Below are 23,470 nucleotides of genomic sequence, written 5' to 3' on the forward strand. Positions count from 1 at the left end.
GTTGTGATGTTTTGGACGAGGTTCACCAGTTGCTGTCCACTCAGATGACTATCGTTTTGATTTCGGAGTAAAGTGATGAATCCATGTGTCATCCATTGTCACATATCGTCACAAAAACTCGGGTTTGTTACGTTTTAACATGGCCAAACCCTGCTCAGAATCATCAACATGTTTTCGTTTTTGGTCAACAGCGAGCAAACGTGGCACCCACTTTGAACAGAGCTTTCTCATAGTCAAATGCTCATGTAATATAAAACTAACACGTTCTTTTGATATCTTTACGATGTCAGATAACTGAAGCAACTTCACTTTTCGAACATTCAAAACGACCTTTGCGTTCTGCATCATCGGTGACACCGTTTGATGTTAGCAAACCAACGTTTTATTGTTGTTCCTGATGGAGCGGAGTCTCCAAAACAGTTTTCAAGCCATTGTTTTGCTTGGACGGTATTTTTCCCATCAAGAAGCAGTGTAAAATTAAAAAACCCAATTGTTTTTGATCCTTTGTTCTGAAAATAATAAAACTAGCGTCACTCTTAGCACAATAACTCACAAACTAATGAATGGAATATCATGAAATATTAACAGCTCTTTTTTAAAGGTTAGTATTACCTAAAATAAGGTGACTGCAATAAAACTAGCGCCATCTATGTGTTAGGCCCGTGACTTTTCAGCCCATGATCGATAAATCAAAAATCATCTCATATTTTAAAAAGCACCTTTAACCAGTCTTCAAGAAAACATGCACCACGTTGTGCTTGTGTACAATTATGCGTGCGCAATGTCACTTTAAGCTTGTAGAGGAGACCGGGGCTAGTCCGGACAAGCGATTGAACCGTACAGCTTAAATATCTTATAAACCAGCAATTATTTCGATCCAAAGATTGGCTTTGTAAACGCGTTTTTATGTGACAGACACGTGTGTCAGTTAGCTGGACGGTGCTAAGTTAATTCAGTTTGACGTCCATCGTGTTTGTGTCAAAATATGTACGTTTTTTACTGATTTTTTTGTTGAAAATTTCCAATTTTGTGGATACACTGAGGACTTTTTTACGCGGTTTTTTATGTGGTTTTCTCATGCGAATTTTCAAAGTTCTGGTGTTATCCCGAAATTTTTTTTAAGTCAACTCTCTGACACTAAGAAAATTTTCGTTTTTATTTAAAAATGGTTCTTCTCGTGTATTTCCGAAGTAGTATATTTAATTTCTGTGCATTGTAATGGTGGTCTCGTTAGTGCTACCAAATGTTAGTTTCGTGCTGATTCCAGTAATCATTGAGTGCTTTCGATTACATGGAAAATAAAATTATTATTGCGTCTCGAAAATTAATTGCCTGCGCAGTGCTAAACCGGACAAAAAATGTGAGGCTGAATCGGACCGGATAATTTTCGACTGGAAATTCTTAACGGTTTGTGAAACATACCTAAATATTGATATTTATATTTCTATTCTACTTGTTGTTACTTATTGAAACTTGATTTACTATAAATTTCAGTAAAATGTTCATTATATTTAGCGAAACAATCAATTAGTCCCCAATAAAGACTCTAGCGTCAGTTTCAACGTCAATTATTTGGTACTGCAGGGCGAAAAGTTCCGAGAAAATTCCTATATTCCTAGCGAGCAGCATTATGTCTCACGCAAGACTGAAACCAATAGACAATCCATTCAATCATGGTTTCATTTCTTTTTCGTTCAATAAGCTATCTTAAAATTTGGCGCCCTACTGTTTTCGTTCTTAATTTTTGTGTTAAACTTTCTAAGCCAGTTTTGCTTCATAGGGAGAGCGGTTTGCTGCTCCTCTGTTCCTAACTCTTGGATTTTAGGTTGGCCACGTCATCGTGATTTTATACAAAAACTACAAGGATCAGCCCCTTGGGGTTGTTCGAGCCGTTGATGTGGAACAAGGCAACCAAAATTTCCAATGATTGACATTTTCAATTAAACATCACACTTTTGAATCCGCAAATGCACAAGAGTCTGCTTAGATTGATCCTTATTAGGAATCAACACCGAACACGCGAACCCAGAATATAGACTCTATTTATCGTGATTTGTATTTGTTTCGTAGCCGACGAAATTACATCTTCTTCTTCTTCTTTCTGGTTGGCGTCACCTCACTTGAGATGACACCGAATTGATGGCACAGCAACTAAGGCTATATTGCCAGTTAATTTTCGTTTATAGTCCAATAGACTTTATTTTCACTTGACTACAAGCGAAAATCTCGCTGTGTGGCTGCGTCGAATCGTCAAAGTACGGCTGAGAATCCTTTCTTTCTGGCGAAATACTCGAATTTTCTCCGGACTAACACGATGCAACGTGCTCACCCGTTGAGAGTTTCACCGGAAGTGGAAATTACATCAATAGCCCAAATGTATGCAATTAAATGTTTGTACATGCTTGCGATACGGATATCGATATTTAAGCTTCTCTTCACCAAGCTTGTGTTCATGTTTTGTATGCAAGCAGTTATTTTTATACCGTTTCTCTACCATTACTACCATTCTGCGATTTCGGTTGAAGCGACAAAATATTTTTCATTATCAATCGAGTTCATCTTATATAAATTAGAAATTAATCTTAAGCACTGCAAATTTACCCTGGGGTAGTTGTCAATTTCTCAGGCGAAACGACATAACATGGGATTTCATCCAATCTTGCATGATACACGATAAGAGCATACCAATAAAAGCTTCAAATCGTTCATGGTACTTTTTGTCTTGCTGTGTAGCAACAACCTACCTCTAGCAAGCTACGCATAAGACTGAAACGTTAGCTATAATTTCGCTTCTATTTGTAGATTCGCGTGCTTCCAACAGCTTTGCTTCGATTGACCAATCAGAGCGCTGCTTTCCCTTTGATATATCGCTTACTCCTTCAAAACCGTCGACTATGGCAGGGAAATCCGGTATGCCGGAGATTTTTTGCAGCCAAAATAGGACACTTCTAGCTATTAATCAACATTTCAATGATTTAAAATTATAAATACATGGCTATGAACATTCAAATCAATACGTAGAAATATTTCCAATCAAATGGTGACATAATATTAATAATTGATACAAAATTGACTGAGCTGTAATTGTTCAAAACTTGACCACATTTCTACGTGTATTTTTCTTGAGTTTCTAGTTTGCACCACTATATAGAAAACAAAAATGTGTTCCACATTAAAACTAATGAATGGTTTTCCTAGTCAGAAATCGGGAATGGTAACTGAAGGTTCAATCTACACAACGGTTTACATAAATTTGGTAAAAACCTTGTTTTCATGGATGCTTTTTTGAATTTCCTTAAAGTGTCTGGCTTAGCCCCGTTCTCTCCTACACGGGCTTGTAGCCAGGTTTGCTACAAACCTGAACATAATCGTGCACAGGAGTTGTATACAAGTGCCAAGTGAGGAAAGCCCGGGCATGCTACTTCGCCGAAGGTAGAGCCGAATATTCACGGCGCCAAGGTTATGATTTGTATTTGGTGGGATCAGCTCGGTGTGATTTAGTACGAGCTCTTAAAACCGGGTGAAACCATCACAGGAGATCGCTACCGAACGCAACTGAGGCGCCTTAGTCGCGCGCTAAAAGAAAAGCAGCCACAATATCAAGAGCGACATGATAAAGTCATCCTCCAACACGACAATGCTCGGCTCACGTCGCAAAAGTGGTCAAAAAGTACCTGGAAACGCTGAAATGGGAAGTCTTGCCCCACACGCCGTATTTCCCAGATGTCGCCCCTTCTGACTTCCACCTATTCCGATCGATGGCACACGGCCTGGCAGATTTTCAATCCTTCGAAGAGTTGGAAAAATGGATTGCTTCATGGATAGCGTCAAAAGAGGACTCCTTTTTCCGAGCCGGGATCCGAAAATTGCCGGAAAGATGAGAGAAAGTTGTCGCTAGCGACGGACAATACTTTGAATAATACATATGTAAGCACTTTTTCGCAATAAAGCTTTTAATTTTGAAAAAAAAAACGGCGGAAGCAAAGTTGTACACCTGATATTATTCGCTATTGTTAGTTTTTCTTTTCGTAAGATTGTCGATGAAAAACACTGAAGCAACAACCTTTCCAGCAGACTGTCGGCTCTTTGAACGCTTCGGATATTGTTCACCGGCTGCAGTCTACTCAGATGAAGATCGTTTTCATTTCAAGTGTGAAATGATGGATCCATGTTTCATCCATTGTCACATATGGACACATAAACATCTGATTTATAAGTTTTAAACATCGACTGCGATGGAACGCGATACCCATTTTGAAAGAGTTTATTCGTGGTTAAATGTTCATACATAACTGAAAACACACTTCATGTTTTATGGTATTTTACGGCCTGAGTTACGTCACGATATTTCAACTTACGATTAGAAGCAGCCCATTTGCGAACTTTTTGTTTTCTGGATGACCAGAATGTCCACCATCATCGGTGTCTGTACGACCATGCTTGAATTCCGCAAATCAATACAAAATGGTTTTTTTTTTATTGAACAGAATCCAGATAACACTTTTGAGGCCATTGCTGAGATTGTGCGGTAGTTTTTTCAACAAGAATTAATGATAAATTGACACACGAAACTGTCTCGAATACATTGTTTTAAAAATAACAAAAGTAGCTTCACTTACATGGTTGTCACTTTTTCTGACTAATCCAAAAAAACATAAAATTTCACACACAGTCCTTAGAAAGTTGGTGTTCCATAAACTTTATGGATTCGACATTGATAATGCCATCTGTGTGTCAGTCACATAACTTTTTCAGTGATGTGTTAAATGAAGGTTTGGGTGTAACTCTTTCTTGTCCAGTAGTAATTGGTTATGACACAGATGAAGTCAGAAAAGATCGTCTATTGTTTTGTGGTTGCTCGCTTCAAGCCTGGTCCAGATCTGGTGTAATCTCAAAAAATATTTTTTGTGAAAATCGACTTTGGGACATAGCTATCCTAGCTATGAACTTGAAAATATAGTATAGCTGTCCCTGACAGCCAAAAGCTCCTCTACTTTCCAAATGAAATATATATTCCTTTTTCCCCACAGCATGGACATTCTGAATGATATGACGGTTCCGGAGGAGCCGTCGACGACCGAAATGCTCGATTTGCGGAAAATGGTCGAGAAAGAAACGCTTGCCGTAAATGCAGTTCAACCGGAGCACGGTGACTTCGACCGTTGGCAGGAGATTTCCAACCGGATGCTGCCGAATGCACGGGAACTGTGCGAACAGCTTCGCCTGATTTTGGAACCGACGAAATGCACCCGATTGAAGGGTGACTATCGAACCGGTCGACGGATCAACATGAAAAAAATCATTCCGTATATTGCGTCTCAGTTCCGCAAGGACAAAATCTGGCTGAGGCGAACGAAGGCGGCACAACGAGACTACAAGATTACCATTGCGGTTGACGATTCAAAATCGATGGACCATAATAACTCCAAGGAACTGACTTTGCAAGCGATTTCGCTGGTGTCACAGGCGCTTACGCTGTTGGAAAGCGGCCGTTTGAATGTGTTGTCATTCGGTGAATCTCCGAAAATTTTGCTCAAACACTCCGATCAGTTTGATGGTGCGAAACTGATCAATTCGTTGAACTTCGAGCAAAATCAAAGCAGGATTGCCGAGCTGCTGGACTTTGTAAGAACGTTCAACTCCGAAGATTCGTCTTCGTCAGACAATGGAATATTTGAAAATCTGCTGCTCGTGCTCAGTGATGGGCGAAACATTTATAGTGAAGGTGAGAAAAAGGTGAAAAACTCGGTTAAACTTGCGCGCCTTCAACGAATTTTCGTGGTCTATGTAATCATCGATAATCCGGATAATAAGGTTCGTTTCCAATGGAGCACTTCTTTGTAACTCAAATTTTCAAACTTATTTGTTTTTCAGCATTCTATAATGGATATCCGGGTGCCACTGTTTACACCGGACCGCAACGAAATTGTAATGCAATCCTATTTGGATGTATTCCCATTTCCATATTACGTGATCGTGCGAGATCTAGGCCAGTTGCCTCTAGTACTGAGCGACGCTATGCGTCAATGGTTCGAGCTCGTGAACAGCGCACAGTAAATAAAATAGCATTTATAAACTTCTAAAGTAGATGTTGAGAGTTTTGTTTATATTATTATATATTGAATGTAAATATAATACATAAAATAGTTTATTATCTGAAGTATATTTATACTCCACAAAAACGATTTGCATTTATTCAATCCAAACATCTAATCCATACCAGTTACCTTACCCAAAAAAGGCAGGAATCAGGAATCAAATCCGCGGGATCTTATATGAACATTGTGAACGGCATCGTCTTTGTGAGCAAAAATTACTTGTGTATGGTAACCGTTTATGAACCACGCAGATCGAAATTTGACGCTTTCAAGCCTCACGTTCTCACTTGTAGTCTTTTGTAGACATTTTTGAATATACACCCCCTTATAGTTAATAAATATCACGTGCAAACATTATTGTTTAATCGATTTTATTGTTCAAGTCAACTAAGAGTTCAATTTGAAAACTGCTGAGATATGTAAGTCTCTGGGGGCAAGATCCAGTGAATATGGTGGGTTCGACAGGAATTCGAAACTCAATTCATGCAATTTCGCTATGTTAGCAAGTAACTTGTAACACGGTGGATTGTCTTGGGAAAAGAGCACATTTTTTTACTTCATTTGAAGTCGTTTCTCACCGATGTCTCTTCAAACGCATCCATGAATCAATTTAACATTCGCTATTGATAGTCTTACCTTTTTCAAGGTAGTCGATGAATAAAATTACATCAGCATCCATAAAAATACCGGGGCCATAACTTTACAGGCCCACATTGTCGCTTTTGACCAGCTTGGATGGATCTCACCGGCATTGACACCGGGGTGGACTCCAATGTATCCAGATTTTGTCCACTGTCACATATCAAAGGCAAAAAATTCGATTTATTATGTCGAAACAGCTTCAAAACGTGAGAAAACGCGGTACCCATTTAGACAATAACTTTCTCACAGTCTATTGAAACGGCAGGTTCTGCATCAAGAGATGGTCAAAGATCAAAGAAAAATTAAATCATCTTTGTTTGCATATATTACATCATGTAAATCTTTCTACCATTTATTATTCACCGTGGATTTGACAGTTGAGAGAAAAATGTAACTACGCAATAGTTAGAACTGAGACGCAATTCGAATAAAACGTGTTTTGTGATACTACGGGTTTTTTCATAAAATTCCGTTGTCCCTTGTATCATTGGTGGTTCCGCGTTGGTAATTCCGAGTACATCTTTACAGTCCGCTACATTAGTTGGTCCTTCTACACCGGATGAAAATAGTAAACAGCGATGGATAAGCTGGTATCCCGACGAAATGCATTGCTAATGCAGTTGAAATGGGAGCGCTCGGAAGCAGACAAAATTCATGACCGGAATGCATCGATCGGTGAAGCAGTTGATCGGCTTGACCAGTTGAAAGAGATTGCTGATAACTTTCGGAAAACGCAACGAGAAATAGAAGAAAATCAACCTGATGCAGAGGCGATTGCGTCAGTGCACAATTATCGAGAGGAATTTACTGCTAACTATTATCGCGCAAAAGATTGTTTGGAGCATTATTTAACACAATTGAAGGAGGATAGTATAGACACAGCTTCCATAACTAGTGAAAACACGGTTGTCAATACATGCCAGGACCTGAAGGAAGCGATGAAAATGCTGCTAGAATCTCAGCGAACGATGATGCTAGCAAACCAGCTTGGAGGAAATGTCGATTCAGCAGGAGGAGAACAGGTATCGAATCGTTCACCCCAGTCAGTAGTTAGACTTCCCCCGATAAATGTACCAACGTTTAGTGGCGAAAGAAAACATTGGAGGTCATTCAAAGACATCTATGAGACAACAATTCATAATCGAATGGATTTGAAAGATTCGATGAAAATGCAGTATTTGGTGTCATATTTGGAAGGCGACGCGAGGCGACTGGTCAGTTCGTTCCCGATTTCGGATGCCAACTACAGAGAAGCATGGGCAACTCTTACAAATTTTTACGACAAGAAAAAGTACACTGTGTTTGCTTTGGTGCGAGAGTTTGTGGATCAATCGGCGATAAATACTGCCAGTTCGAGCAATCTGCGAAGGTTAGTTACGACATCTGATGACGTAGTCCGTCAACTTAACGCGCTTGGAGATGAATTCAACACTCGCGATCCGTGGCTGATCCACCTACTATTGGAAAAAATAGACAAGGAAACTCGTTCGCTGTGGGCGCAAAGAATTATTGACATGGAGAATCCGACGTTCGAAGAGTTTTTGAAATTCTTGGATGATCGATGTGATGCTTTGGAAACGTGTACTGCGTTTTCTAAGAAACCAGATGGGGGAAAGGAGCTAGCAAAAAGGCAGCCGCCGATGGAGAAAAAATTGCAGTCTTTGCATACTGCAAAGGCAGTAGAAAAGTGCGCGAAATGCTCCAGTGAGCATCCCGTTTATCAGTGTTCTGAATTTAAAAAGTTAGACATTTAATCTAAACGTGATTTAGTGCAGAAAGCAAAGTTGTGTTATAATTGTTTGCGTTCGTCGCATATCGTTAAAGATTGCTCGTCGAAATCTTCGTGCCGTACGACAGATTGTAAAAAACGGCATCATACACTACTGTGTCCGTTAGTGGATGGTTCGAGAGATAAACATACGGAGAAGAGCGAAACGAGTAACAATCCTCCAGAAGTTACTGAACCAGTCATCAACGTGCATGTTACTCAAGTGCCAAAGGAACCGCAACAGTTTGTTCCAATACTTCCGACTGCCATTGTCCGTGTACAAGGGAGTGACGGAAACTTACAACATGCACGTGCGTTACTCGATTCTGGTTCTGAAGCATCGTTAATTTCGGAATCATGCGCCAGTAAACTCGGTTTATCGCGCAGCAGTGGCAAATTTGTGGTTTCTGGGTTAGGCCAGCAACTGTTATGTTCTTGATGATTTCGGATTAGAGATGTACGTCTATCACTTAAGAGTTCACATGCAAAAGTGCCCGCTTTTGCTTAGTCGTATATTTCTTATCTTACGTGTGTTACACATGCGTTATGTTATAGATTGACGTTTGCAGGGGTGTAACAGTTCTTCCCCCTTAACTTATTACTATATAACTGATAAAGTTTTAGTTCGAAAGCTGACAAAAATCAGACAATTTAAGTTCAAAAATCTACTCATACTCCTAAAGCAATTCAAATTCATTCGAAAACAATTTCATCGGTTATTGTTTAAATCAATTTAACAAATATATGACTTGAATTAAATAAAATTTAATTTGAAAACAATTTCATCCATCATTGTGTATAGTAGTTCTAAATCGACATTCATCAGATATAGATAAAGTTTTTTTCAACCCTTTCGGTTCGTATCCTTTTCGAACGCCTTACAATCTTTGGCGTACCAATTGCAACATCATGTTCATGTTTTCTTTTTCTGCACTTAGGAGAAGATTCTTCTGGAAATCCTCGAAATTCTTCATCTTCACTAGTTACTCGTTCCTCTTGTTCCAATCCGGAAGTTGTTGTTATCTTCATATTCGGTTTCGTCATACGGTCATCTAATCCAGAAGCTCTAATTTGATGACGGTGTGCCATGGTAAGCACGCTTCCAATTTGAATCTGAAAAACGTTATAAGAAAACTTTCTTATAAAAATTGCTTTAATCCACCTAACATAATTATATGGATTGTGATTCTTATACCATACTATATCCCCTTCTTTCAGGTTATCTAGCCAATCGTGCTTATTTTTGTCAATAGTTTTAAATGGTGCTAGATTCTTTTCATCATAAGTATGTAAGTTTTGTTTATTTGTTGACAGTTGTCTCTTGTAGTACTTTTTAGGGTTCAACAAATCTAATAATGTTTTAGGTGTATATGAAAAAATTCTTTCTGATGGAAACATACCATCAGACGTCAAACATGTATTACGATAATTTATTAAAAACAAATTTATCTGATCCTCTAAATCCAATTCTCCTAAGTCAGGATCCAACAAGAATTTTCTTAGGACCTCTTTTGCTGTACGAACACATCTTTCAGCCTGACCATTGCTTGAAGGATTGTATGGTGGACTTTTAAAAACCTGGATGCCCTGTTTTCTTAAAAAATCCGAAAACCCAAAGGAATTGAAAGGAGGACCACCGTCAGAAACTAAAACGTCAGGCAATCCGAATCGAGCAAAAATTGAGCCTAATTTTTTCAACACTTTTCCACAATCAGTACCATTCCTCATTCGTTCAATTTCTATCCATTTAGAGTAACTGTCCACAAATAACAGAAATGTGTTTTGGGAAAAATGAAAGAAATCTATATGAACTCTACTAAACGGTCTTATAGTAGGAGTCCAACTTGATTTTATCTTTACGTTTGGAGTAACCATCATACTACTGCAAATTTCACAACCTACTATAAATTTTTCTATGTCTTCATTAAGTCCAAACCAGTAGACAAACCTCCTGGCTAACTGCTTCATTTTAATCATACCAACATGATTGGTATGTAAAAGCTTTAAAATCTTCCCTTGCATAGACTGTGGTATAATTACTCGGTTTTGGTACAATAAACATCCTTCGATGAACTCCAAATCATGTTGATTAGCCATAACATTCTTGAACCGTTTGTCTATCTTGCTTGGCCAGCCATTCAGCATGAATGTGGTCACCTGTTGTAAAAATTCGTCCAATTTAGTCTCTTTAGCTATAACAGAAAAATCTAAAGGAAATTCTTTGCTAAAATTTATGCTTCTTACGTATTCTTTATCATATTCGATAGGTACCGGAGATATTAAGGGGAAACGAGAACAGAAATCCGCGTTCCCCATTTTTTCAGAAGGTCTATATTGAATTTCAAATTCATAGATTGATAGCTCCAAAATGTAACGTTGTAATCTTGTTACATATATTGAATGTTTACCTCCTTTTCCGAAAATAGCAACCAATGGCTTATGATCCGTAAAAACATAGAATTTTTTTCCATATAAATATTTATGAAATTTCTTTATCGTGCACACTAAGGCCAATGCCTCCAAATGTAAGATAGGATAGGCTCTTTGAGCATTGTTAAGCGAAAAGGATGTGAAACTGATAGGTTTTTCTTCTCCATCTAAAATGTGAGCTAAAACTCCACCCAACCCAGTGCCAGAAGCATCTGAAATTACTACGAGCGGCTTATTAGGGTCGTAAAACTCAAGCAACTTAGCCGTTAATAATGAATTTTTACTCTCTTCAAATGCCCTTTGGCAAACGTCACTCCACACAAATTTTTCGTTCTTTCTTAATAATTTATACAATGAAAACAGTTTAGAAGATAAATGCGGTATGAAACGATTATAATAATTTAATAAACCTAAAAACGATTTTAATTCTGTTACGTTCTTGGGCGCTTTGGCATTATATATTGTGGAGATTTTATCGGGACAGGGACGCAACCCCTCTTCACTAATGATATGCCCCAGATAAGGTAATTCTTTTACAAAAAATATACATTTTTCTAAATTTACCCTTATGTTAGCTTCTACCAACCGTTCCAAAACAATATAGAGCTTTTGTTTACAATCCTCTAAACTGCACCCAGCAATAAGAACATCATCTAGATATACGAAAACATTTTCGATATTTTCTAAAATTTTGTCCATGACTTGTTGAAAAATGGCAGCGCTTGAAGACGCCCCCTGCGGAAGTCTATTATATGTAAAAAGCCCTTTAATCGTGTTAATGACCACAAATTTTCGTGATTTGTCAGATAACGACAATTGCGTATACGCACCCTGTAAATCTAGCGCACAAAAATATTTACAGCCCGCCAGCCTAGCGAATAAATCACTTGCTATTGGCAAAGGGTAAGTATGAGGGATAATTGATTTGTTTATTGAAACTTTGCAATCTATAACTAAACGGATATCATTATTCTTTTTTATAACGACTACCACCGGTGATGCCCACTCGCTCGTTTTGATTGGAGTTATAACCTTCTCACGCTCCAACCTCTCCAAATATTTAATAACTCTATCTTTTAACCGATAAGGGACTTCATACGCTCTTTTGAATACAGGTACTTCATCTTTTAAGACCAAATCAGCCTCATAGCCCCGAATGGGAGATGAGAAATCTTGTATAAAAATAGAAGAAAATTTTCGCTTTATCTCATTTAGCACGTCACTAACATTTTGTTCAAGTAATCTATTTACATTCAAAGAATTTTGAAAGAACAGTCTCCAGCTGGGATAAAAAACATCCAACCAAGGACGACCCATCAAGGGAATAAAATTATTATCACCAGTTAGCACTAAAAGTTTTAAAATTGCTTCTTTGGAACCAATTTTGACCGTTACATCAACCTCTCCCTCAATTTGTAATTTAGAACCATTGATTACAATCAATCTTTTATTGCATTTGACTAATGATTTGGAAAAACTAGAAAAATATTGGCTTTTACTTATTACAGAGACAGATGCTCCACAATCTACTTCCATCTTAATTGGTTTGTTTTCAACAATAATATCAAGTAAACAGGGATTACTTATTTTGTTTATTGACGACACAAACATGCATTGTAAATCACCTTCCATTTCCTGATCATCCTCGCTATCCGAATCCTTCGTCTTCATACGATTTAACAGCTCCGACAAACCGCTGCTAGGTTGATCGCTCTCTCCTGGTGAAATAAATTTTACTGAATCCCTTTGATTATTTTTCAACTTGAAACACTTCCTTCTGAGATGACCTTTGACCCCACAATAACTGCATACACGATCCTCATAACTTGATCGCTGTCCATATTGATTTTTCCTCCATTTTGCTGAATGGGCATCCCCATAACTACCCCCATTTCTATCGTAATCCTGTCTGTAAGGCCTAAAACCTAAACGACTTTTTATCGGCATACGCCCGCTATTTTGTTTTCTTGCCAACTCTACCGTTGCTATAAGCTTATCCAAAGCATTTCCACCTTTCCCTTGAATCGAATTATTAGGAAACCCAAATTGAGTATCAAAATGTTCCACTTTGGAAGTGTTATTCAATGTTTTAGCATTACTACTAGCCATCTCCCATGTTGTTAAAATCTTTTCTGCTGCTTCTAATGATAAATTATCCTCATTTAAGAGTCGTTGTTGGAGGGCCTTTTCTCTAACACCACCAACAATACGATCTCTAATAGCTTCTATTTTAAAAGTGCCGAAAGAGCAGAACTCAGCCTGCAGTTTCACCGAAAGAACAAAATCCTCAAGGGATTCATCGGGTTGTTGAACCCTGTTATAGAATTTAAATCTCTGAATTAGATCAGATTCTGTTTTATCTAATCTTGACTTTAATCGACCAATCATATCGGCGTATGCTACTTCAGAAAGGTTTTCATTTGGATATAAAAGTTTCAACTCAGTGTACACCGCCGGGCCGCTAAGTGTAATAAAATGTGCTTTTTTTGCGGCGTCAGTTATATTATTAGCAACAAAAACATAACCCAATCTATCAACCCAATCGGCAAAGGAAGTGCCCCTTCGATAGGGTTCAATAGAAGTCATCAAACTAGACTGAGCCATTTATCACAATCTTTTATAGATAATTATAAGCAACAAAAATTGGAATAAAAATGAAAACGCTTACCGAATTAAACTGCTTTACCATTCAACGCTGACAGTGGCATCAAAGCACAACCGCTTTAAAAACTGTGGACAATATTTATTTTTACAGCATTCCGGAGGGAATTTGCCCAATCCGTTGTCACCAATCAGCGACCACTTTGCTTCGAAATAATAAAATGGTTCCTAATTGTAAAATAGAAATGAAACTCTCTTAGTAATGAATCTTACAATCGATAGAAAAAAATAGTATTGTCAATTGTCTGTACACTCTATTGTCTGTGAACTTTTGTTCTCCTTTCTCTTTGATTCAATGGTGGCCAACAATAAAAGAATATAAAAGAGAAAATAAAATGGCGAACAATAAATTACTTTGTTCTCTAAACTTTACCTTCAACCTCCACTTTTCACCTGGATAAAATCAATTTCACTCCGGGTTGAAGTCTTCCTCGTTGTACCGGATAGTTCCGTAACGATTGTTCAACAGGATATAAACCCAATATAATTCAATCCTCGTTCGTCACTGTTATGTTCTTGATGATTTCGGATTAGAGATGTACGTCTATCACTTAAGAGTTCACATGCAAAAGTGCCCGCTTTTGCTTAGTCGTATATTTCTTATCTTACGTGTGTTACACATGCGTTATGTTATAGATTGACGTTTGCAGGGGTGTAACAGCAACAAGCTGGAACGACTCGAGGGCTTGTTCGACTTGCTTTAGCTAATCGATTCAGTGATACGATTCTTCTGCAAACGAAGGCCTTCGTGATGGGCAAACTAACCTCAACGTTGCCTACACAGAATTTCAAAATGAATGCGAATATTGAGCAAGTGCGGATGTGTCTGGCAGATCCAAACTTCAATCAACCGGGTCACATCGACATCATTCTAGGTTCGGATGTCTTTCTTGCTCTCCTGGTAGCGGGGCAAGTCAAGGACAACTTGGGCATTCCTGTGGCCCAGAACACCATATTTGGATGGATTATTTCGGGAAATCATGCTATTTATACTTCGGAAGTTCGCAGTAACCATTCAATCATCAACCTGCATTGCGATGTGGATATCAACCGCACTTTGCGGCAATTTTGGGAAGTGGAGGAGGTTCCGAAGCAGCCGGAACTCACCACTACAGAGCAAGCAACTTTAGACTTCTTTAGATCGACGCTTACACGCGACAAAACGGGACGTTTCATCGTTCGACTTCCTTTCGACGATTCGAAACCAGCGCTGGGTGAATCAGTTACTTCAGCCATTAAACGATTGCGATCGTTGGAGAGACGCTTTCAACAAAACCTCGAGCTCGCTAGGCAATATTCGGACTTTCTTGATGAATATTTAGCGTTGGGACATATGGAGCAAGTTCCCGACCACCAGATTGACGTCGATTGTAGTAAATGTTTTTACCTTCCTCATCATTCGGTATTGAAAGCAGAAAGTACAACAACGAAATTAAGGGTCGTTTTTGACGCTTCATGCGCGTCATCGAACGGTCTATCCCTCAACGATCGATTAATGGCAGGGCCAAATGTTAATCGAGATCTCTTCACGGTGTTTCTGCGGTTTCGTTCGAACCAGGTTGCATACGCAGCAGATGTGGAGAAAATGTACCGTCAGGTTTTGGTACACCCGGCGGATAGAGACTTTCAGCGGATAGTGTGGCGAAGTAGCTTGGAACAACCAATTAAACATTATCGTTTGTGTACAGTGACGTACGGGACTAAATCCGCGCCTTTCTTGGCCATTGAAGCGATGAAACAAGCAGCACGAAATTACGAATCAGTTTACCCTGAGGCAGCGGAGATTATCAAACTCGACACATATGTCGACGATTTGCTTTCCGGTGCACGCGATGTACACGAAGCGAAAAGGCTGATAGGACAAATTACGGAAATCATGAATTCGGCAGGATTTAATTTAAGGAAATCGACTACAAACGTCCCGGAACTGTTTGAAACTCTAGCTGTTGACGAACAGCTTCCTGTTGATGTAAAATGGACAGATCAACCGAACACAGTGAAGGCATTAGGCATACAATGGCAACCAAAGGAAGCCGCCTTTTCGTTTAAGGTGTGCCTTCCGTTAGAGAGCGTGAATACAAAACGGCAGTTACTATCGGACTCGTCGAAGCTGTTTGATCCCTTCGGTTGGCTAGCACCAGTCATTATACGTATCAAAATCTTATTCCAACAGCTATGGCTTAGTGACATCAGCTGGGATGACCCACTGCTTCCTGCTATAGAGGCAGCGTGGACGGACATTAAAGGGCAACTTCGGCTAGTTGAGCTCATTCGCGTTCCTCGTTTCGCATCGAATTACAACGGGAAAATGGAACTACATGGGTTTTCAGATGCGTCGGAAGTGGCGTACGGCGCAGTGGTATACACACGTGCAAGGGATGCAGAAGGAAATATTGTGGTCAATCTTTTGGCAGCAAAAACAAGGGTGGCACCAATTAAACAGGTGTCTCTTCCACGACTTGAGTTGAATGCGGCGGTACTATTAGCTGAACTGATGGAACGAATATCAATAGCATTGTCACATCTGGAGGTTGAAATGTGGGCGTGGACGGACAGTTCCATTGTACTTCAATGGTTATCCGCTCATCCACGAAAATGAAAAACGTACGTAGCAAATCGCACTTCGTTGATTTTGAACATTCTGCCACGCGAACGGTGGAATCATGTGGCTACTCATGATAATCCAGCGGACTGTGCATCACGCGGTCTTACTCCAGAAGAACTTGTCTCACATAACCTTTGGTTTCAAGGACCTGGATGGTTGAACACGGAACCTAAACTTTGGAAGGTAACAGCAATAGAGACTATCGACGACGAACAATTAATGGAAGCTCGTAAGATCAAGACAATGCACGCAGCAGTCGGCATCGCACGAGACAACTTTGACATCGAGTGGTGGTTGATCAACCGACGATCAAGTTACACGTTTATTGTCCGCGTGTTGGCGTACGTGAATCGTTTTATTCGGGCGCTTCAAGGAGCGGTCTTAGAACCATTGTTGACTCCAAGTGAACTCTATCAAGCCAAGGTACAACTAGCTCAAGCAGCTCAACACGTATCTTTTGAACGGGAACTACGATTGATTCGAAACGGCCGGGAAGTATCATTCAAACCACTGGCTGGTTTGCATCCCTTTCTGGATGGAACTGGAACGATGCGAGTAGGCGGTCGTCTGCAACTGGCACCTTACTCCTATGATATTAAGCACCCTATCATACTTCCACGTGATAGCCGTGTAACGGAATTGCTATTGCGAGATCTTCACCTCCGCAACATGCATGCAGGATCAAACTTACTAACATCTACGATAAATCAACAATATTGGGTAGTCGGACACAACACAGCTGTTCGACGAATTGTAAAGCATTGTGCTCGCTGTGTAAGATTGAAGGGGAAAACAGCGACTCAATTGATGGGAAGCTTACCAGTGCCTCGTGTGATTGCAACTCGTGCTTTCACTCATGTTGGCGTAGACTACGCAGGGCCGTTGAAGATCCATGCTTCGTGCGTTCGTGGTGTCAAAACGACAAAGGGATATTTAGCGGTATTCGTGTGCTTATCAACAAAAGCCATTCATCTGGAGGCAGCTAGTGATTTATCTACAAGTGTGTTCATTGCAGCACTAAGGCGATTTATTTCACGACGTGGATATCCAAATGAGATTTGGTCGGATAATGGCACAAATTTTGTTGGTGCTGACCGTTGGCTCCAGGAGATGTCTGCTGCACTTTCGTCTGGAACGTCAAGGGTTAGTCATTTTTTGTCAAATTTGGGCATCAAATGGATGTTCAACCCTCCATCATCACCGCACCGTGGAGGAATTTGGGAGGCGGCGGTCAAGAGCGCCAAGAAACATCTGGTGGCAGTTCTAGGAACATCAGCGATGACTTACGAAGAGTTAGCAACGATTTTGACGCAAGTAGAAGCCTGTCTAAATTCCAGGCCTCTTTGTCCGCTTTCTAGTAATCCTGACAGTTACGAAGCACTGACTCCCGGGCATTTTATTGTTGGTCATCCGATGAATCTTATTCCCGAACCTGATGTCCGGAAGGTTCCTACAAACCGTTTAGATCAATGGCAGCTTATGCAAAAACATACAGCTGAAATTTGGAGGCGATGACAAGACGAATATTTAACTAGTTTACAGCCCAGGACGAAATGGCGTGTAACAGAAGAGAACGTAAGAGAAAATCAACTCGTGCTTGTGAAGAATGAAAACACACCTCCTACCCAATGGGAGATGGCGCGTATCGTCAAGGTACATCCGGATTCAACTGGAGTCGTTCGGACAGTTACTTTGCGACGTAATCAGACGGAGTATCTTCGCCCCATTCAGAAGATATGTTTGTTACCAGTCGATTGAGGCGTGTTGCCTCAAGGCGGGGGAGGATGTTTGCATATATTACATCATGTAAATCTTTCTACCATTTATTATTCACCGTGGATTTGACAGTTGAGAGAAAAATGTAACTACGCAATAGTTAGAACTGAGACGCAATTCGAATAAAACGTGTTTTGTGATACTACGGGTTTTTTCATAAAATTCCGTTGTCCCTTGTATCATTGGTGGTTCCGCGTTGGTAATTCCGAGTACATCTTTACAGTCCGCTACAATCTTAAATCAACTTTCTAGATCTTTGCTGACGTTGCACCAAGAATTAAGCTAAAGGTAATGTCGATGTCGGATGTTAGAAGTCATTTAGAGAACTTCTTCCACCAGATGGCTACAACACGACCGACATCATCAGCTATAATTTTAATAAAGCTGACTACACTAAAATGACCGACTTTCTAATACATATTGACTGGGAGGAAATTCTCGACAATGATGATGTCAACGCTGCTGTACAAACGTTCTCTAACGTCATGAGCTACGCGATTGACTTCTTTGTACCAAAACGATCCAAACGGCTGTCCCTGCATCCACCATGGCAGACCACCGTAGTGAGACAACTGAAAACGACTAAAAGAGCCGTCCTAAAACGGTATTCAAAACATGGCGGATACACACTGCGTAATCAATATGTCCAGATCAATCAATTATATAAGAAAACTGTCAAGCGTTGTCATGTCAGCTACTTGAAAAATGTACAACGGAAATTGAAATCCAATCCGAAGTCTTTTTGGAAACACGTGAACGAGCAAAGGAAGGAGTCTGAGTTACCTTCTATAATGAAGTTTGGAGAGTTTACTGGTTCGTGTAAGCGGGAAATCTGCCAGCTTTTCTCGGAAAAATTTTCTCGTGTCTTTACAAACGAAACTTTAAGCCCGCAACAAATTACACTCGCCGCGCTCAACGTTCCAGAATCTAATAATTCTTTAAATCTCATTCATATTGACGAGGATTCGATTCGGACGGCAATCGCTTGCATGAAGTCGTCTACCTCCTCTGGCCCTGACGGTTTACCGGCAGTTATATTGAAAAATTGCTCGACTGGTGTAATTGCTCCCCTTTGTCGACTATTTCGGATGTCACTCTCTAAAGAAGTTTTTCCCAACTTATGGAAATCTTCTTTTATGTTCCCAGTGTATAAGAAAGGTGACAAAAAAGACGTGAACAATTACCGTGGCATCACATCGCTTAGTGCAGTTCCTAAACTGTTTGAAAAGGTTATTCTGGCACCGATTTTCAACCACTGCAAGCAATATATTGTTGACACTCAACATGGTTTTATGCCCAAGCGCTCCACAACCACCAACCTATTGTCATTCATGTGCTACGTGACTGATGGTATGTCAAAAGGCTTACAAACAGACGCTATTTACACCGATCTCTCTGCTGCCTTTGATATAATAAATCACAATATAACAATTGCTAAATTGGAAAGACTTGGATTCGGCTCTAGCATCCTTCGGTGGCTGCAGTCATATCTTGTAGATCGTCGTTTAGCAGTGAAAATCGGCGATCACGTTTCCAATGAGTTTATCGCTTCGTCCGGAATTCCGCAGGGTAGTCATCTCGGGCCTTTAATATTTTTACTGTATTTCAACGACGTCAACTTTACTCTAGAGGGCCCTCGTCTATCGTTTGCCGATGACGTTAAGATCTACTATTACATTCGAAGCCCAGAAGATGCAGGTTTTCTTCAACGACAGTTGTTGAGCTTCGCCGAGTGGTGTAAAGTAAACCGTATGAAATTTAATCCTGACAAATGCTCGACCATCACATTCTCGAAGAAGAAAGAGCCATTTCATTTTGATTACTTTCTGGAAGGATCCCCGATAGTCAGAACGACGTGTGTTAAAGACCTTGGTGTCTTTCTCGATGAGCAACTGACATTCAAGCAACACATCAGCTATATCGTTTCTAAAGCTTCTCGCAACCTATAGGATTTGTTATGAGGATGGCTAAACATTTTACAGACGTGCACTGTTTAAAATCTCTGTTTTGCTCGCTTGTTCGTTCATCCTTGGAGTACTGTTCTGTCGTTTGGAACCCTCACTACATAAACGGAGCTCATAGAATCGAATCGATACAACGCAGATTCATTCGCTTCGCCCTACGGCGCTTACCGTGGAACAATCCTCACCAACTACCAAGCTACGAAAGTCGCGGGTTATTAATCGGTCTCGATACACTACAAGTTCGTCGAGATGTGGCACGTGCTTCACTGATAGCGGATGTTTTGACCGATAGGATTGACTGCCCTGCTTTGCTCCGCGAAATTAATATCAACGTCCGACCCCGGGCTCTTCGCAACAGTGCATTTCTTCGACTTCCTTTACGACGAACTAACTACGGTGCTAACAATGCTATTATTGGCTTGCAGAGATCATTCAACCGCGTTTCATCAGGATTTGACTTCAATCTATCACGCAGTAGGATACTTGGAAATTTTTTATATATTACTAGAAATTATCATTAGGACCATATTGTGTCTGTTGATTATACCTAAATAAATAAATAAATAAATTTTAGAGAGCGATAAGTTTCATTCCAAATACACACATTGGGAAGCAGAAATCCTATGGAATTCGCAAACTAAAATTGTCGTCTCTGTTAGAAAAAGTTATGATAATGTCCTAAAAATAGGGAAAATTTTACAAGGTTTGTTATTGATTGAAGTTTTGATTATAGAAATATATATTTTTATACGCTCGTATTAATGAAAAGAGATATTTACAAGATGTAATAATATCGAAAATATATGTTTAAATTGCGATTGAACTGCAGATTTTCAAAATCTGACCCCTGTTTGTACGGCTTTATTTTCCGTATTTTTAATTCGCATCCCACGTCTTACCAATGATAAGGTTAGGAAGGTTTGCTTTATCTTGAAAATATGTGAATGTTTTAAAATATATTAAACACATCAAATGCATCAATGGAACTCGTTTATTTGTGAAAAAAGTTGGCGTGTACCATTTTGTAATATATGAAAGCGTAAAAATACTCCGATCCCCTCTTTTTAGTCATTATAACTATTTTAGACTTAGTTTCGGCAGCATTAGTGAACTTTTTGTTGCTATCTGCCAACGTACACGCTTACGTTTGGTTTCATTTTTCTACTTCTCGGCGTTTACGACGTTGATCTACCGCAGGTGCTGCTGCTGATGGACGCGGTTTGCTCAGGATCAATCTGTGACAAATTCTATCTGCGAATTTTAAACACAGACTAACAGACAGGAAACTCAAATTGGATTCTTCAATCATTTTATCGATCATTACGAATATTCCTTTAGTTAGGACAGTACTCGCATATCTCATAATGGCGCCACGTTACCCTATCTAGACTGTGTCTACACCAACCAGAGATGCCATTTGTGCAGTTTAATCTGTATTATACAGATTTTCACATGCGTATACAGACTAAATACAGAGTAAAGATTTTTATACAGATTTCCTAAACTTAATACAGATTTCACAAAAATTAAGAACGGAAAAAGGTCTAACTTTTAAGCTAATAACTTCTAATTAAGTGCACATTATGCAGGCATATATACATCAATGAAAAGCTAAAGTCCTTAGCTAACAGCTGAATAAGAAGCTAAGTTGATTCAATCGATTGAAAAAACTTTATTATCAATTTAGTAAAGTAATAAATTTAGGCCATTTCAAAAAAGGTGTTCGGTTACCGGCACCTTAAGAAATTTCGCTGAAAATGGAACAATATAGGTAAAAACTGCAATTATTCAAAGAAAAAAACGGAATTTATTTTTTTCGGAGGCGTTTTGGACAAAAGTCTTCATTGTCTGATTGTGACTACGCCTTGGCTCTCTTGGTCAATGATTTAGATTATGGCGCCTTTGGTGTTGATTTGGCCGGTCTTCCACCGGCTTCGCGGGATTGAATACGTTGCTGCAGGTGAATTTATTGGCTTCTTATCCACTAAGCAACGTTTAATGGCATTAATCAGCACATTAAAGTTCATTTTCTTTGACTTGGACGATTTGTTTGAAGTCGCAATGGCTAACAGAACCAGAGAATCAAAGTTTTTACTTATATGACGGATGTATTGAAGCTGTCGAGTTGTCCACGTGTTGCATATCACCCGAGATGCCAGGTAATAATTTACAATAATTTTAGCTAGCAAAATAATTTTAGCTAGCAAAATGAAAAGTTCGCGTCAATTTTCAAAAGTCTGTAATTTCTTACGAATGACTGCAAACAATCGAAGTTTCAAAAGTCTGTTAAAGGCTTTAGACGACAAAGACATCTAAGAAATTTGATAATTTACAGAAAAATTTGCAGACTTGACATTTCTACATATAACTGACAGTTTTTCGCGATTTGTTGAAAAAAATTGGGTACTGGTAACCGAACACCTTGGGGTGCCGGTAACCGAATCCAGTAATAAATCACGAAATAGATCGATTTCGCCACATAAATATTCAATTCACTCACCTTTTCAATTGATACTTTCTAACTTATGATACTTATAAAAAGTAAAAAAAACATTCGTGTTGATTTTCACCTAATAAAAATTTGATTTGAGTGCAGCAAAATATACAAGGGTCTGATTGCTTTGGTATTCGGCATAAAAAGAACGTGCTGCTATTACACACACATGACATTTGTCGGAATGACGCTATCTGCTTTCTGTCAAAAGTTACGGTGGGGTGCCGGCAACCGTACATCTTCCCTTATTTGATTGCAGTGACGAAGTAAGTTTATTGATCAACGGATAAATCACAAATTAAAATGGAAATATTTAGTGCAAATATTCGACGATGATGTTAGAGACAAACCTAAGGGTATTATACTTAGTATTGGTTTAAGGATCAACGGAATATGGGAGCAATAAATTTCAGTTATTATGGTCATTTGAAGGGGTAAAAGTTTATTTTTTCACCCCCAAATTTACGCTAGGCGCACAAAACCATTTTGCATGTTGTTTGATTCACACAGATGTTCAAGGTCAAATTTGAAAATTTCAGCTGAATGCGAAATGCTCTGAAGAAAGACCTTAATTTTGTAGATATAGCGAGTACAAAAAACAACCGAGTGAGTTTCCAAAGTCTCAAACATCGGAGATCTGCAGAATATTTGCAACATACTAGTAAAATTCTTCAGACAAATATGAAAACAGCGCCCCATATTAAGGAATCAATATTTAATGTAAAATAGAAAAGGATTTAAAAAATATTAAAATAAGTTAAAGGTAAGTAATATTCGTAGATATTTAATACCATTTAATTTTACCGTTTTTTGCATGGGATTTGTACGGAACCAATATTGAACGACTGCCAAACATTACTGTTGGACTTCATACTGGGTACGTGAAAGCCCCTCGCCAACAAAATTGAGTGACTCTGTTTCGCCGTGAAACTGACAACGTTCAAGTTTTTCGCCAATCGCAGCACCAAAACTGAGCGACTATTTAACCGTCAAACTTCGTTTGCACACACATATATCTAATCGTATACAGCA

At 39.2% G+C, this 23,470-nt stretch overlaps 5 protein-coding genes across 8 annotated transcripts in view; 4 read left to right on the forward strand and 1 right to left on the reverse strand.

Moving 5' to 3' along the window:
* LOC131433954 (midasin) overlaps positions 1–6,156 on the forward strand; it is a 31,042-nt gene extending 24,886 nt beyond the window's left edge. Inside the window, exons 6-7 of the mRNA XM_058600573.1 lie at positions 5,031–5,814; positions 5,875–6,156. Coding sequence (XP_058456556.1) covers positions 5,031–5,814; positions 5,875–6,057 — 967 coding nt within the window. The 3' untranslated portion in view covers positions 6,058–6,156. The remainder of the gene's footprint in view (positions 1–5,030; positions 5,815–5,874) is intronic.
* Positions 6,157–7,318: 1,162 nt separating this feature from the next.
* LOC131434350 (uncharacterized) lies at positions 7,319–8,947 on the forward strand. Its single transcript, XM_058601018.1, has 2 exons — positions 7,319–8,444; positions 8,565–8,947. Exons 1-2 carry the CDS (start codon positions 7,319–7,321, stop codon positions 8,945–8,947), a joined length of 1,509 nt encoding a protein of 502 aa, XP_058457001.1.
* Positions 8,948–8,978: 31 nt separating this feature from the next.
* On the reverse strand, positions 8,979–14,261 carry LOC131436098 (uncharacterized). 4 transcript variants are annotated; one of them, XR_009230581.1, is made up of 4 exons: positions 13,973–14,261; positions 13,607–13,767; positions 12,564–12,674; positions 8,979–9,621 (listed from the first exon to the last, which is right to left on the reverse strand). XR_009230581.1 is itself a non-coding variant. In XM_058604588.1 (2 exons), exons 1-2 carry the CDS (start codon positions 13,540–13,542, stop codon positions 9,575–9,577), a joined length of 1,026 nt encoding a protein of 341 aa, XP_058460571.1. In that variant the 5' UTR covers positions 13,543–13,598; the 3' UTR covers positions 8,979–9,574. The 4 variants fall into 4 exon arrangements, 1 of the variants encoding a protein (XP_058460571.1); XR_009230580.1 differs by having other exon boundaries at positions 12,564–12,656; positions 13,973–14,259; XR_009230579.1 differs by lacking the exon at positions 12,564–12,674 and having other exon boundaries at positions 13,973–14,252.
* A 131-nt stretch (positions 14,262–14,392) lies between these two features.
* Positions 14,393–16,198, forward strand: LOC131434351 (uncharacterized). The gene has a single exon (XM_058601019.1). It carries the CDS (start codon positions 14,393–14,395, stop codon positions 16,196–16,198), a length of 1,806 nt encoding a protein of 601 aa, XP_058457002.1.
* A 225-nt stretch (positions 16,199–16,423) lies between these two features.
* Positions 16,424–17,719, forward strand: LOC131434352 (uncharacterized protein K02A2.6-like). Its single transcript, XM_058601020.1, has one exon. It carries the CDS (start codon positions 16,424–16,426, stop codon positions 17,717–17,719), a length of 1,296 nt encoding a protein of 431 aa, XP_058457003.1.
* Positions 17,720–23,470: the final 5,751 nt, after the last annotated feature.

This window comes from Malaya genurostris, chromosome 3 (assembly GCF_030247185.1).
Source record: "Malaya genurostris strain Urasoe2022 chromosome 3, Malgen_1.1, whole genome shotgun sequence".
Lineage (NCBI taxonomy): Eukaryota > Metazoa > Arthropoda > Insecta > Diptera > Culicidae > Malaya > Malaya genurostris.